This window comes from Sparassis crispa, assembly GCF_003851025.1.
Source record: "Sparassis crispa DNA, contig_000002F, whole genome shotgun sequence".
Taxonomy (NCBI): domain Eukaryota; kingdom Fungi; phylum Basidiomycota; class Agaricomycetes; order Polyporales; family Sparassidaceae; genus Sparassis; species Sparassis crispa.
In genome coordinates, this window is record NW_020939749.1 from 2,032,181 (window position 1) to 2,045,718 (window position 13,538).

A 13,538-nucleotide genomic window follows, 5' to 3' on the forward strand; every position below is an offset into this window, starting at 1 on the left:
AACTGCGAACTCGACGCATTGCAAGAAAAGCAGGAACGTGAGATGCAGGCCATTCGTAAGGCACACTAATGGACCCGCCAAGTGCAGAACGAGCGGTTTCAAAGGATAATGGATGAACTCGAAAATTTCTTAGGAGATGAAGTTGACCCAATGGATCAACCTGTCCCCTTGGGAACGAGGAACTCCATCGAGGAGATAGCAGTAGAACAAGGATTATACCCCTCAGAGGTCGAGGATCCGATGGCAGGTGCTCTCGATATAATTATCGAGAGCGCGTACCATCGGCTGGCCCGACCACAGCAGGAGGGAGAGCTGGACGAGGATTACAATCAAAGGGTGTTAATATACACCAGATACTTGGACCGGATGGCCTCAGAGTCTGAAAGGGTGTTGAGGACATTCAGAGTACAACCGCCGGTATCATCGACACCTTGCGCGATGTGGGGATCGCTCCAATCCGGAACGGCTCCAGTAGCAGCTCCTGAAGGTGACCCCGGAAGTGACGATTCAGACAACTCCAGTCCATACCCCGGAGATGATGGGAACAACTTCAACCATTTCAGAAGAAATGGTTGAAGGCCCGCAACACCACCCCGGGGACACCGACCTGGAGGACAACAACTACCGCGATCCAATGGATCGACTTCGCCACCACTGCCTCCTCGACCAACACGACCTGCAGGACCTGGATACCCCCATGGGCTGCAAGGGCAGCCCACAGTGGGAACGAACACACGACCTGCAGGACCGATGCAAGGTCCTGCAGTGAACGCAATGGCGGCTATGCAACAGCCCAACATTGCTCGGAACGTAACATTCCAATCGGGAGTGACCCAGCCAAACCCGGCAGTCACTACCGTAGTGAACTGACCCCCTTGATTCCCGGGAATGAATACAACAGCCGCACCAGGTACGCACACAGGCCACATGACCGTACAACAATCACATGACTCAGGAGCGATATCTCCGGATATGTCTCTCGCAATCGAGAGGATCCATACAATGGTGGACGAGATGGTATCAAGAGATCCCATCAACGAACCACCAGCATACCTCAGAGTCACCAAGATGCCTTCACCGCCACAGTACGATGGAAAGGACGATCTTGATGCATTCGAGGTCTGGCTACAGAAGTTGCTGGAATACTTCAAGACTCTCCACATCACTGGCGATGCCATGGATGCGGATGATCATCTGCGAATATTGGGGCAAAGTCTTAAAGATGATGCTGCCAACTGGTTTTTCCTGAATGTGCAGTCACCGAACCACGAAGTATGACAGTGGTACTTCAAGGATGCAGTGATGCACCTCCACCGACGGTTCCTACACAAGGACTCAGAGCTAATAGCATCCGAGAAGTACGACAAGGTGATGTACAGCCTATCACGTGGTGACATGAGTGAACTATACGACAGGCTATTACACCACGCAGATCGCATGGTGCAATACCCAATGGAATATGCCTTCCGGAAGAGGTTTATGGATGCGTTACCGCTACCAATGGTAGAAGTAATGTGCCTAGCCCACCTACTATCGCCTAAGAAACACACTATTGATGCACTGTATCGATTGGCATTGGCGATCGAACAGGGCAACGGATGGCTGGATCAATACCGTACATACAAGGACCGCCAACAGCCTCAGAAGACTGGGGACCATACAGGGACCCGGACTTCAAGCAAGGCCATGTCATTCCTCGCGCTGATGATATCATCGACGGGAGATACACGACCTACCTACTGCCCGCAAGGACAAGGACGAGGAGGGGCACACCCAGGACATGCACGGCAGGCTGGTAATGCTGGCCGTAGAATGATGAACCCATGCGATGGACAACATCATGGGGGTGGTCATCCTACTACAAACCCGGCAGTCTCGGGATTGAGACCACCAGCAAATAACAAGGCGACGAACACAAACATCACTTGTTATTCTTGTGGTGGCAAGGGCCACTTCTCGACAGACCCGACGTGCCCGAACTACAGTAAACCTCGGCCCGCGCGACTACACGCACAACGTGTAGTCGATGACCACTCCGAGGATGAGGAACAGGCAAACCAAGAATCAGCAGAACCAGAGGCTACAGTTCAGGAGCTGGCTCCACAGGAGATGACCCCTGAAACTGATGGAAACGAAGGGCCATACCAGAACGACACAGGATATCAGACATATCCTGAGTCGGACTGGGCTCCAAAAGGATCACAGTACTCATCGGCAGATGAGCGTGAACCCCCATCTGGAGACGATGGCTGGAATGATGACTACGACATTCACCTGGGATCAATGAGATTTGGCGCCATGTATCAACACAAGCCTGGAGAGTGTAGAGTGTACGCAAACTGTACACCTCCACGCTAGTGAACCTGCAACAGATGCACGATCCTCGAGGAATGCATGGCTGTACAATTCACACGTATAATGCCTGACCGACCCAGCCATGCAGCCTCAGCGAAACCCACAGACACAATGAACATTATATGCAGAGGTCTTGATCAATGAGATCAAGACCTATACACTATTCGACTCGGGGTGCACAATGGACTCCATTTCTCTGAAGATGGCATACATCTCGAAGGCAGACCGAATTGATCTGGACGACCAAATAGGTCTCCAACTGGGCACCAAGGGAAGCAGGACGCACATCAATTATGGTGCACGACCCACCATATCTATAGGCCCAGTAAAGGCACAACACTACCTAGACGTCGTCAATATCGATAGATACGACGCCATACTAGGCACAGTGTTCATGCATAAATATGGCGTGGTCCTCGACTTTGAGGACCACACCATATCGATCCGATGGCAAAAGATACTGACCTACGCGGAAGTGGACGAGGCCACAATCCTTGCGAATTGCAAGGATATGTCGCACTTACACTACTGCATGCACAACAACTTCAGTACCGTTATCGCCATAACCCCGGACAACCCGCAATAGGACCCCATGGGCCGCAATGAGACCAATGGCCGTGAAGCTGCCCCAGTCTCGTGGTGCGAACCCAGGGACAGTCCTAAGAGGGGAGGGGAATGACAGAAATGTCAAGGCGAAAGAAAAACCAACCACGAGAAACAGAAAACAGCCCCAAAAGGACTGTTTTCCTGACATCTTGAAGAAGTTCGCACCGACTAGACACTCAATAAATGAACCACGACGAGATCGGTTCGGTCAGCCAAACCCATTAGGTCTAAATGACTTAATGGCATTTGCACTGAATGAACATTGTAAAGACGAAGAAATTCGCGCCACGTTCATAGAACCCTCAGACGCAATAGCATCCGAGGAGAAACTAAAAGAACACCGAAAAGCCTGGATTGAGAAGACGAGGGACATAATGTGTCCCCCGCCCCCAATTCTTCCACCATTCCGTGAAATCAACCATCGAATACCGCTCATCAATAACGATGAGCAGTATTGACAGCGATTACCGAGATGTGCCGACACAATAAAACCATTGCTCCTAACCAAGATCCAATGATACCAGAACACTGGCTGATGGGAGTCCAAGCAGGCTCCCCAGGCAGCGCCCATGATATGTATTGTGAAGAAGAGTGGAAAATTACGGACAGTTGTCGATGCGCATAAACGCAACCAGGACCAGATACGTATGGACGTATCTCGTGCCAAGTACTGGTTGAAGATTGACTTGTCTGACGCGTACGAACAAATATGTGTGGCAACGGAGGATGTCTGGAAAACAGCGTTCTCCACCCCATACAGTACGTTCGTAAGTCACATCATGCAACAAGGCGATTGTAATGCCCCAGCAACATTCCAAAGCCTCATGACATTGATATTCCATGACTGCATCGGACGATATGTCCATGTATACCTTGATGACATATTCGTGTTCTCCGATACAATCGAAGAACACGAACATCATCTGAAAATCGTATTCCATAAGCTGAGGGAGGCAAAGCTCTACCTCAGCGAGACGAAATGCGACCTATACTCATGGAGCATGGATTGCCTAGGTCATCTAATCGATGACCGAGGACTCCATGCAGACTCAGACAAGATGAGCCGTATTCACGAATGGCGAAAACCTCGATCTTACAAAGAAGTACAACGATTCCTAGGGCTCGTGAACTACCTGAGACACTTCATGCCTGATGTAATCGCCATTGTCGGACATGGCTCACAACAACCGAGCGTTTGTATGGCACCCAATGCACACCAAATGCTTTGAAATGATCAAAGCTTTGGCGTGCAAGGCACCCATCCTGAAGCCAATCGATCCACGTCAACCAGAACCCATCTGGGTGATATCTGATGTGTCATTATATGGTGTTGGAGCGATGTATGGACAGGGACCAGACTGGCGAACATGTTGCCCGGCTGGCTTCCTGCAGCTGTGATTCCCACTTTTGTATAACAACAGCCCAGGTAACTGGGCAAGGTGTTGTTCACTACTCATCAGTCATTGTCAATTGTCAAAGTTATTGTTAACAACAGTCTGAGAGGATTGTAATACAATAACAACTTGTACAAAACAACTTGCACTCAGCCAAGCTTGAACCCTGGTCTTCCGGACACATGATTACATAAGCACATGCCGCACACACAATCTACCAACTGTTCCATTGGGCCATGCATTTCTCTCAGCCTCAATTCTATATAAGGCTACTGCCTTCTCTAATATACATATTAGAATCTTTTGTAATCACTACTATATCCTGTTGTTACTGTTGCTTTTAACAGTGATTGATGTCTCTGTTAATAAGTCTTTGAGTGCCTAATATTAAGCATTTCCTTTTTAGTTCAGTAAATATTCAAATAATATTAAAACTGTAATATGAAAATTTGTATTAGATGTAACAAAGCTATTAGAAGGGTGAAATAAATGGAAAAATGTGGGCAAATCACTATTAGAAGTAACAGTAACAACAGGATATAGTAGTGATTACAAAAGATTCTAATATGTACATTAGAGAAGGCACTAGACTTATATAGAATTGAGGCTGAGAGAAATGCATGGCCCAATGGAACAGTTGGTAGATTGTGTGTGCGGCATGTGCTTATGTAATCATGTGTCCGGAAGACCAGGGTTCAAGCTTGGCTGAGTGCAAGTTGTTTTGTACAAGTTGTTATTGTATTACAATCCTCTCAGACTGTTGTTAACAATAACTTTGACAATTGACAATGACTGGTGAGTAGTGAACAACACCTTGCTCAGCTACCTGCAGTATTGTTATACAATACTGGCCACCACTGGTGCCCACTGGAATACCTACCTCCCCCGAGGGAGCAAAGGTATTCTCCCCCATCGACGAACAGCAGCTCACACTGGTACTCACTGCCATCGAACGCGAGAGGATCACGACGTCGATCCCCAGCGCGATACTCAACCGTGGGAGCACAGCAATACTCGCCTTACTCCATGGCGAGTAGGCCGAGTTCGGCCACACACCATGCCCCGGGAATGCCCCCACCAAGGAGTGGTGCCCCTGGACCGCCGACTGATCCTACCCCGGGACCGCCGGCTGGCTATGCCCCTCGACCTCCAGTTGGTCCTGCCCCCGCCCCTGTGAAGTGGCGTGCACAGCAGGCCTACGAGCACATCGACAACAACGAGTCGGAGTCGGAGCTGTCCATAACAGACAGCGACAATGAGCCCGATGAAGCCGAGGTCTAGCGGCTCAACAAGCAGTGTCAGAGGAACCGCGGCCCGATGAACTTGCCCAGGCAAGGAGCATCGAGGAACGACGACAAGGGGAAGACAGTGCCACGGCCGTCGAACACCGATAACGATGTCTCACTGGCCCCGCACAACTGGCCCGATATGTTCCCCCTACCGGTCAACACGCAGCCATGGAGGGCGACCGAGTGGTACAACTTTGTACCCCGGTACGTCCGCAACTCGCAGCGACTCATTGACGCAGCCCACGGGGGCGACGATGGTGCACGCACCTGGGTGACTGACCTCATCCGGCAGATGCAGCAAGACGGACACTTGACCGCATCCCACGGCATGATGAACTTGCTCATTTCGTGGTGACGTCACGGCAGCTCCAGAGTGATCCACCCGCCGATGGCTCCGCCTCCCCGTAGGATGACCAACCCCACCAGCTCATCAATGTTTGATGAGTGGGTGGCGTGGTACGCACAGAACCCAAGCCAGGTTCACTGGGCCGTCAGGCACTTGAACGATAACTGCTTGGAGGCCCCATTACACCAGGACCTGGAGGCAATGTGGCTTGCACACTGCATGGCCCCCATCATCCCACCCGATGTACCCGCAACAGCCCACAATATGTTCATCGAGCACACTGCGGAGCTTTTCTCCATCCCCGGACTGTACGCGTGGATCATACAGGTCGGACATTACCCCGTGGCAAACAACAACGAGCCAGCCCCATTTCCCCGCTCATTCGCACAAAACTCGTCCATATATGATGTCGTGCGATGGTATGCTGCCTGCGAATTCCATCCCATGTGGATTGGATTCCTCGAGGAGTTCCACTGTCGACATCACAACTACATCCTCAGACGGGTTCTCGAAGATGTGACCCTGTTCGAGGGACACTTCCCAGTGGACCTTCGTGATGGATGCACTCGACCGGTACCCCCGACCCCATGAGTTGTTATCACTCGTCGACGAGGACATGGCGATGCAGCCGTCAGACCCTGAACCACCCACACCTGGTGCTGGCAACGCTCCTGCTGGCAGCAGTCAGCTGGGTCCCAACCCCGGAGTGACCCCCGAGGCTGGTGACCCTGACCACGACATGGGCGGCCACTAGCTTATGCTGGCGCGCCTCCCATTGACGTGCCGCTGTGGGCCACGGCTGGGGACGTGATGCGTACCCTCCATGTGCCCGCAATCCGCCTGTGTGTTCTGGCCGTGTCTGTCGTCACTCTCGTCTGTCGTCTTGCCTCGTCATGCCATCCCGCCTCGCATCGCCACCTGTATCATCCACTCAATGGCACAGTCAGTGTTATGGTCCCGTGGAACGTGTCCAGTGGGGGAGGGTGTAACGTGCCACTGTTGTATTGCGGGGCACAAGTACCAAGCAGTACTTGTGCCCTAATCTTATCTAATCTCATCATGTATTACGTAACTGTTGTGTACTATTTGTATGCACTCTGCGTGTATTGAGCACACGTCAGTGTGTTGAAGTCAGAGACTTTACACACCATGACCTGTATCTGAGGTTCGGTGTGATAAGGTCTCGCCTCCCATTACATGTATGCACCTTTTGTAATGATTCTTATAGGCATGTTAATAACATTTTTTGTAGTAAGTCTTATAGGCACATTTGTAACAGTTTCTAGTGTTATTTTTTGTACTGATTCTTATGTATTAAGAGTCAGTACATGAATTTGTAAACTATTGTAAGGCTCTTATAAACTCATACTACTCAGTATAGTCAAATATCATAATATAATGCTTACTAGACATTATTATATGACATACTAGGAGTCAGTAGAGAGTATAATAGACTATTCATGGTTTCTAGGTATATTAGGATTTGGTAGATGACATTGTAGATTGTTGTAAGACTTCTACAAACTGATACTAGGTGGCCTTTCAGACTATTATAAGACATTAGACATAAATACTAGGTGGCATACCAGACTGTTATAAGGTCATTACAATACTGAGCAACTTGCTAAAAGTTAGTAAACTATGTAATAAGATATTGTAAAAGTTTAGTAGGCATTACCAGATCATATTATAGAACATTGTAAGGCCTTTATTAAACATAATAGGTAGTATGTCAGACTACCATAATATGCTTACAAACTGGTATTAGGTGTCATACTAAAAATCTGATGACATAGTAGCTATTATATGAGTAACACTTTCAGACACTTTTTTGCATAATGAAAATGATTTGAGTCATGTGAGACCCAATTCACTTTTGCTGTCAAATAGGTGCCTATTGGAGCAAACAATATGAAAAAATATATATAAATATTAGAAAAATTGTGGCATGACTATAGCTATCAGATAGTTACCTCAGAGTAAGTACATGACATTGTAGGCTATTAAAGTAATCCTTGTAAAATGAATATCAATGATGTTTTAGCCATGTTTTATATAGATTTAATAAAATGACATATTGATATCATTTTGAAGCCATTTTTCAGCTGAATCTTTAAGAATGCATACTATTCACTTTTTGGTCATGTTTTTATATACTTTTTGCAAAACAACATAGTAGCATCATTTTAAAGCCATTTTAAAGCTGAGTCTTTTAGAATGAATATTAATAACTTTTTAGTCATATTTTTATGTATATTTCATAAAGTGATATAGTAGTATCATTTTGAAGCCATTTTGAAGCTGAATCTTTTAGAATGCATACTAGTCAATTTTTAGTAATGTTTTTGTATACTTCTTGCAGAACAATATAGTAGTATCATTTTAAAGCAATTTTAAAGGTGATTTTTAGAAGAGGCATACTAATAATTTTTAGTAATATTCTTATATAGTTTTGATAAAAGGTCAGAGTAATATCATTGTAAAGTTATCTTTTAGGTAATTCTACTCAAAGATACTTAGCAATATGTTAGACTATTATCAGTTAGCTACAAATAAATTACACTATACTGTATTATCAACTGATATTAAATGGTATAGAAAAAGTTAGTAGGTGATATAGCAGACATATAAGACTCATATTATAACATAACATATTATTGTTGTAAAGTGTGTTGCATACTCTTATGTACCACAGCCCCGGTGGCCACCGGCCGGTGACCTCACGTAAGCAGGTGACCTCGCATAAGCGGCACCTTTTTGGGCGATGCCGCCAGCTGTGGCCAATCCGGGCACTCCGATCGCTGCGCTGGTACACGGTGTATCCATGGCGGTCACCTCGGCTGCTCACGCCAGGTGCCCCTGCCGGATGTGTTGTGTATATCATGCCCGCGCGTCGTGCCAGCGTATATGCTCACCACTGATCTCTCATCCAATCTCCCCTTGGCCCGCCCGATCTGGCAACCGTCATCAGTGGTCGCGGTGGTTCACGTCACGCACCACATGCAATGCATACAAGTTTGAACGTTCCAGCGCTGTCGTGAGCCCGTGCCGTGAAGGCTTGCGCCTGCCCGCCGCTGCCCGCCGTCTCTCGTGCTCACGCCTGTGTGCGTGCTCTCCTCCCGGCATCTTCTCATCGTCCTTTCGACATCGGCCACACCTCCTTCTCTCCCCCTTGGTCTGAGCCCCTCTTCTGGATGGCGCAAGATGCGTGCAACGTGCAAGTGTGCGGGGTTCATGGGCTGGCTGGGGCAGCGGGCCCAATCTTTGTCGCCCGTATCCCATCTCGGCATCAACGGTGTTCGGCATCCATGTGCGTGTCGCGCGCGGTTGCATCGCATCGCACGACTCGTCTGTAGCCCGACAACGGTCATGGTCCGTGTGCCGCCCGGGTCCCTACTTACTCTTCCATTGTACCATAAGCCTTTTGCAGACTACTAATACAGCTGATACCTATCTCATTAGTAAAGACTGGTCCAGTCCTTTGTTCATTGTTCGGAGCAATCATAGCAGGCAATGATGGAGCAACGAGCAACGAGCAGATAATTATATAAGTCTTTGCTTACAGAAAAAGATGGCATGCAAGCCACTCCATTTCCGGCGTTTGTACATCACTTGCATGCCGACACACTCTAACTGAAGTGGTGCTTGCAAGCTACAACTACTACAGTGCTTGCAAGCTACAACTACTACAACTGCCCGCCCTACAGGTAAGATGCCGCCGCGGCAAGCACAGAATCAGCTCCCGCACCACGATCACACTTCAAAAAATCACAGAACTGGCGGGGAGTATATTGAGGCTCGTACTTTTCACGCAGAAAGCGCAGGGTGATGTCGAGGTGCCAGTTCCGCTTCTTCTGCAGAGCCTCCACAAGCTGGATGACCTTCATGCGCCGATTTGCCTCTGTCTTCAATTTTGGCACGTTCTGACACCACTTTGCACCCCACTCTTCACACAGCAACCGCACCGGCAGGTAATTTCCGATCCCCTCAGCCCATTCCGTCCATATGTCAGTGATCTGGTGCACCGATTGGTACTCGTAGTATGGCAACCACTCACCGTGGAAGTCCCACTGTGCATACCGTTGAAGCTGCTCATCGCCATGCTTACGTGTGAGCACAGCCCACTTCAGAGCCTGAGGAGCAAGCGACGAATTCTGTGGCACAAGGGAAGATGATGGTGTCAATGTCATCGGTACTGTGCTGCCATGTGCTGCAACTGCAAAATGTGGTGTTGGCAAACCCACAGGCTGATGCATTGCAGCTGCCATCACAGGGGCAGGCGCACATGCACCAGAAGATATGCGAAACTCGTGATGTGAGGAGGATGAGCTTCCCATCGGTGGATCGTGCAAGCTTGAAGCAACACCGGGCGCAGCGCTCGGAGATGCCATGATGTTGATGGTGATCACCGACAGTGATGTGGAAATTGACGGCGAGCTCGGCCCGGGCGTGGTGAGATGGGCCTGTTGTTCGACAGTGCGGATGGCCGGTGTCATTGGCGACAGCGAGGATGGTGCCTGCAGCAGTGTTTGTGGGAGCGGTGGCGATGGTGCTACTGGTGGTGGCAGCATTGGCGGCAGAATCGCAAGGCTGCATCTGTCTGAGGCTGTTCGCGGCATGTTGCACATGTCTGGCATGGGTGTTGGTGTCGACGAGCCAGAAGAAACACTGCCGCTGCCACTGGCTGCGAGATGTGAAAGACGTCAGGAGACTACATCACATCCCGATGGCAGGGATAAAGGGAGACTCACGTCATCGATGTTTGCAGTTACGGCGGACTGGGGCAAAAACTGCCTCTTCGAGCAGAGTCTTGAGCTGACTTACATCGTGCGACAGTGCATTCCACCTCGCATCGTTGAGTTCATGATCTCGTTGCTGAGCCAACTCCAGCCCCGTCACAATGCCCTTGACACTGGTGACAAATCGCTCCGGGAGATGCTGAAATGCGAGGCGGCTTTGCTCCTCAGCCACGCGAATGTGAGTGGCTGCGTCAGCTGTGAAAGCACGGAAAGTCGCAGTGTTGAATGGCGGATACTGAAATACAAGCGTGCTGGGGTTCCATGAGTAGAGAATGGCCATGTCCTGCAACAGGACATGGCGAAACCAGGTGAGGACCCTGAAGAACTGGACGAGGGTGATGTCCTTCGCGAGCGCCTCTGCTTCAGCTCGCGCTCGCATCACATGCTCTTGATCTTCAAGCCATGGGAAAATGGCAGTCTTGAGTGATAATGGTGGGTCTGGGATGGGATGTTCAGCACGCCTTTTTGCTGCGACATGCCATTTGCCACTTACCGAGGACATCCCGAGGGATGAAATACGTGCCCAGTTGCCGTGCATTAAACATTGCCGATCCAACGAGCGCGTCAACGGGCAGTTCATGATCGTAGCAGGAGCGGAATGATCCACTCTTGCTCCACCCGCCCAAAGCCTTGGTGTCGCTTGCAGAAACCCCGTGGCTGCGTGTGTTCTGTGCTGCGAAAGACTGGCCAGCATGGGTTACCTTGGTGATGGAGATCTCGTGTTGGAGGTGAAGGGCATTGATGCGGCTGCGATGGGCTGCAAGAGTGTATCAGCACATATAACTCACAGAGGTGTCATTGGGACTCACCTTCATATGACATCGGTGCGTCCGGCCACGAGGCATAGAAGACGTGATACCAGTACCAATCCCGCCGACCGTACTCCCCAAAGTTCCGATCGGTGATGTCCACACCGAAGTTGGGAACTGTATTGTTCTGGATGTGGAAATGGCTGTAGAGCTGCAGCGCAATCGATCCGATGCTGCAGAGTTCGACGAGGCAGTGATGAAAGGCGCTGAACTCGTCAGTCCACCCGTTCTGGTTTGTCTTGCCATTGTTTGCCATAAAAACAAGAGCCTGGAAGAAGGAAGGTTGTGTCAGTATGTGGCAGACACCCGTGATTCCATCAGAAGACTCACCGGGACCTTGTGACCAAGCTGGATATCATACATCGGGATCTGGCAGACCGATAGGTCGGACCACAGCAAGCTGCGAAGGTTGTCACCCCGAAAAGCTGTGCTCGACGATGTGAGCATGGCGCGATCTCTGATGTGTGTCACAAGCTTGCGAACTCCCGAGGAGATGTTGAGGAAGCCGGTTGCTGCGTTCATTAGCTGGATGTTGCTGTAGGTATCTGAACATCATCGTGAGCCACCCTGCGATGACATGGAGCATAAGAAACAGCCACGCACCTGATGATGTCCTCGCAGCCTTGAGTGCCTGAGCTCTCTCAATTCTTAGAGGCTCGTTGTGCTTCACGGCATCTTCAATGGTGCAGATGCGCTGGTCCGCGCGGAGGCTGATCCTCGCATCCGGCACATCCTTGTGCAGATGCTCGCAGTTCTTGCGATGGCTCTCGAGTGCTGAGATTGCCTGCGCTATCCTAGACTTCCCGATGGTCGTCCCGTCTTGCACGTCCATGCTGCCACGTTTCCTCTGCATGAGTGAACAGTCAGCTCGACTGGGGAGATAGACGAGAACTCTGGAACATACCTTTGGGCGGGTACTTTCATATTGGAGAAACATGATGGCCTTCGCAGCCGTGATCGGCTCCGCCGGGACGGCAATGCGACCTGGGACTTTGGCTGTCTCTTGCTGTTGAAAGGTTGCCCACCAGAAGAAGTAATTCCGGACGTGACGTTCATATGAGACGCCGGTCCTGCGGTCACTCTGACTTTGCTTCGCGATGTCCATGCGCACTTCATGAGAAGCCGCTTCGAGTTCATCAAGTGATGCCTGCAGCAATGCCTCTGCAGGCATGATGTGGCCCATTGGCATACTGAGCGAGGTCGTGAACTCCGGTGCAATCACCGTACATCGATCGTGCACCATCATGGGAGGCATAAGGTCACGGATCGTCCCGAAGTCGGTGGCTGTCTGTGTCGACAGATGGGGGCCGCAGGGCACCAGCGCCAGTGCCAGCAGCGCGACAGACACCTGCCGTGTGACACATGGCTCGGCACATGTGGATTTTGACAACCGCGCCTTCTTGCAGGCTAACGGAGATGGCGGGCGAGGAACAGCCATTGGAGGAGAACTGTCCATAGTCGTGAAGTGAAGCAGCTGTAGGAGAGGTATGGTTGTGAGTGCCGTTGCTTGCATGAGCAGCCAAAGCCTACGAGCCTACCCAGCAGAAATCCGCAAAGGCAGCTACTGCAATATAATGGAAATAATGTACTGCGAGGTGGGCAGCAGGTTAGCCACCGGTGCAGGGATAGTGAAGTGATGCTGTGAGACTCGCCGTAATAATGTGAATGAAAGTTTCGGCGGTGTCAGGTGGTGAGCGCACGAACTGCACGCTAGCCCAGCGATGTCGGCGATGGGACAAAAGTGGGTGCATTGTGTTTCGCGGCTCCACGCGGGCAGCTGCTGGGAGGAGTTGTGGCTCCATAGCTAGGATTAAGGGTGTATTCTGTTTCGCGGCTCCACGCGGGCAGCTGCTGGGAGGAGTTGTGGCTTCATAGCTAGGATTAAGGGTGTATTCTGTTTCGCGGCTCCGCGCGGGCAGCTGCTGGGAGGAGTTGTGGCT

The 13,538-nt window shown here is 50.2% G+C and overlaps 4 protein-coding genes across 4 annotated transcripts; 2 read left to right on the forward strand and 2 right to left on the reverse strand.

Annotated features, from left to right (window-relative positions):
• Positions 1-5,381: 5,381 nt before the first annotated feature.
• Positions 5,382-5,636, forward strand: SCP_0306710 (hypothetical protein; the record flags this gene model as incomplete). Its single annotated transcript, XM_027756060.1, has 1 exon — positions 5,382-5,636. One exon carries the CDS (start codon positions 5,382-5,384, stop codon positions 5,634-5,636), a length of 255 nt encoding a protein of 84 aa, XP_027611861.1.
• Positions 5,637-5,672: 36 nt separating this feature from the next.
• SCP_0306720 (hypothetical protein) lies at positions 5,673-6,744 on the forward strand (the record flags this gene model as incomplete). Its single annotated transcript, XM_027756061.1, has 3 exons — positions 5,673-5,995; positions 6,053-6,563; positions 6,619-6,744. 3 exons carry the CDS (start codon positions 5,673-5,675, stop codon positions 6,742-6,744), a joined length of 960 nt encoding a protein of 319 aa, XP_027611862.1.
• A 2,947-nt stretch (positions 6,745-9,691) lies between these two features.
• On the reverse strand, positions 9,692-10,627 carry SCP_0306730 (hypothetical protein; the record flags this gene model as incomplete). The annotated part of the gene is made up of 1 exon (XM_027756062.1): positions 9,692-10,627. One exon carries the CDS (start codon positions 10,625-10,627, stop codon positions 9,692-9,694), a length of 936 nt encoding a protein of 311 aa, XP_027611863.1.
• Positions 10,628-10,742: 115 nt separating this feature from the next.
• SCP_0306740 (hypothetical protein) lies at positions 10,743-13,054 on the reverse strand (the record flags this gene model as incomplete). The annotated part of the gene is made up of 6 exons (XM_027756063.1): positions 10,743-11,227; positions 11,283-11,546; positions 11,599-11,866; positions 11,929-12,143; positions 12,202-12,445; positions 12,503-13,054. The coding sequence occupies 6 exons, from the start codon at positions 13,052-13,054 to the stop codon at positions 10,743-10,745; spliced, it is 2,028 nt and encodes a 675-aa protein (XP_027611864.1).
• Positions 13,055-13,538: the final 484 nt, after the last annotated feature.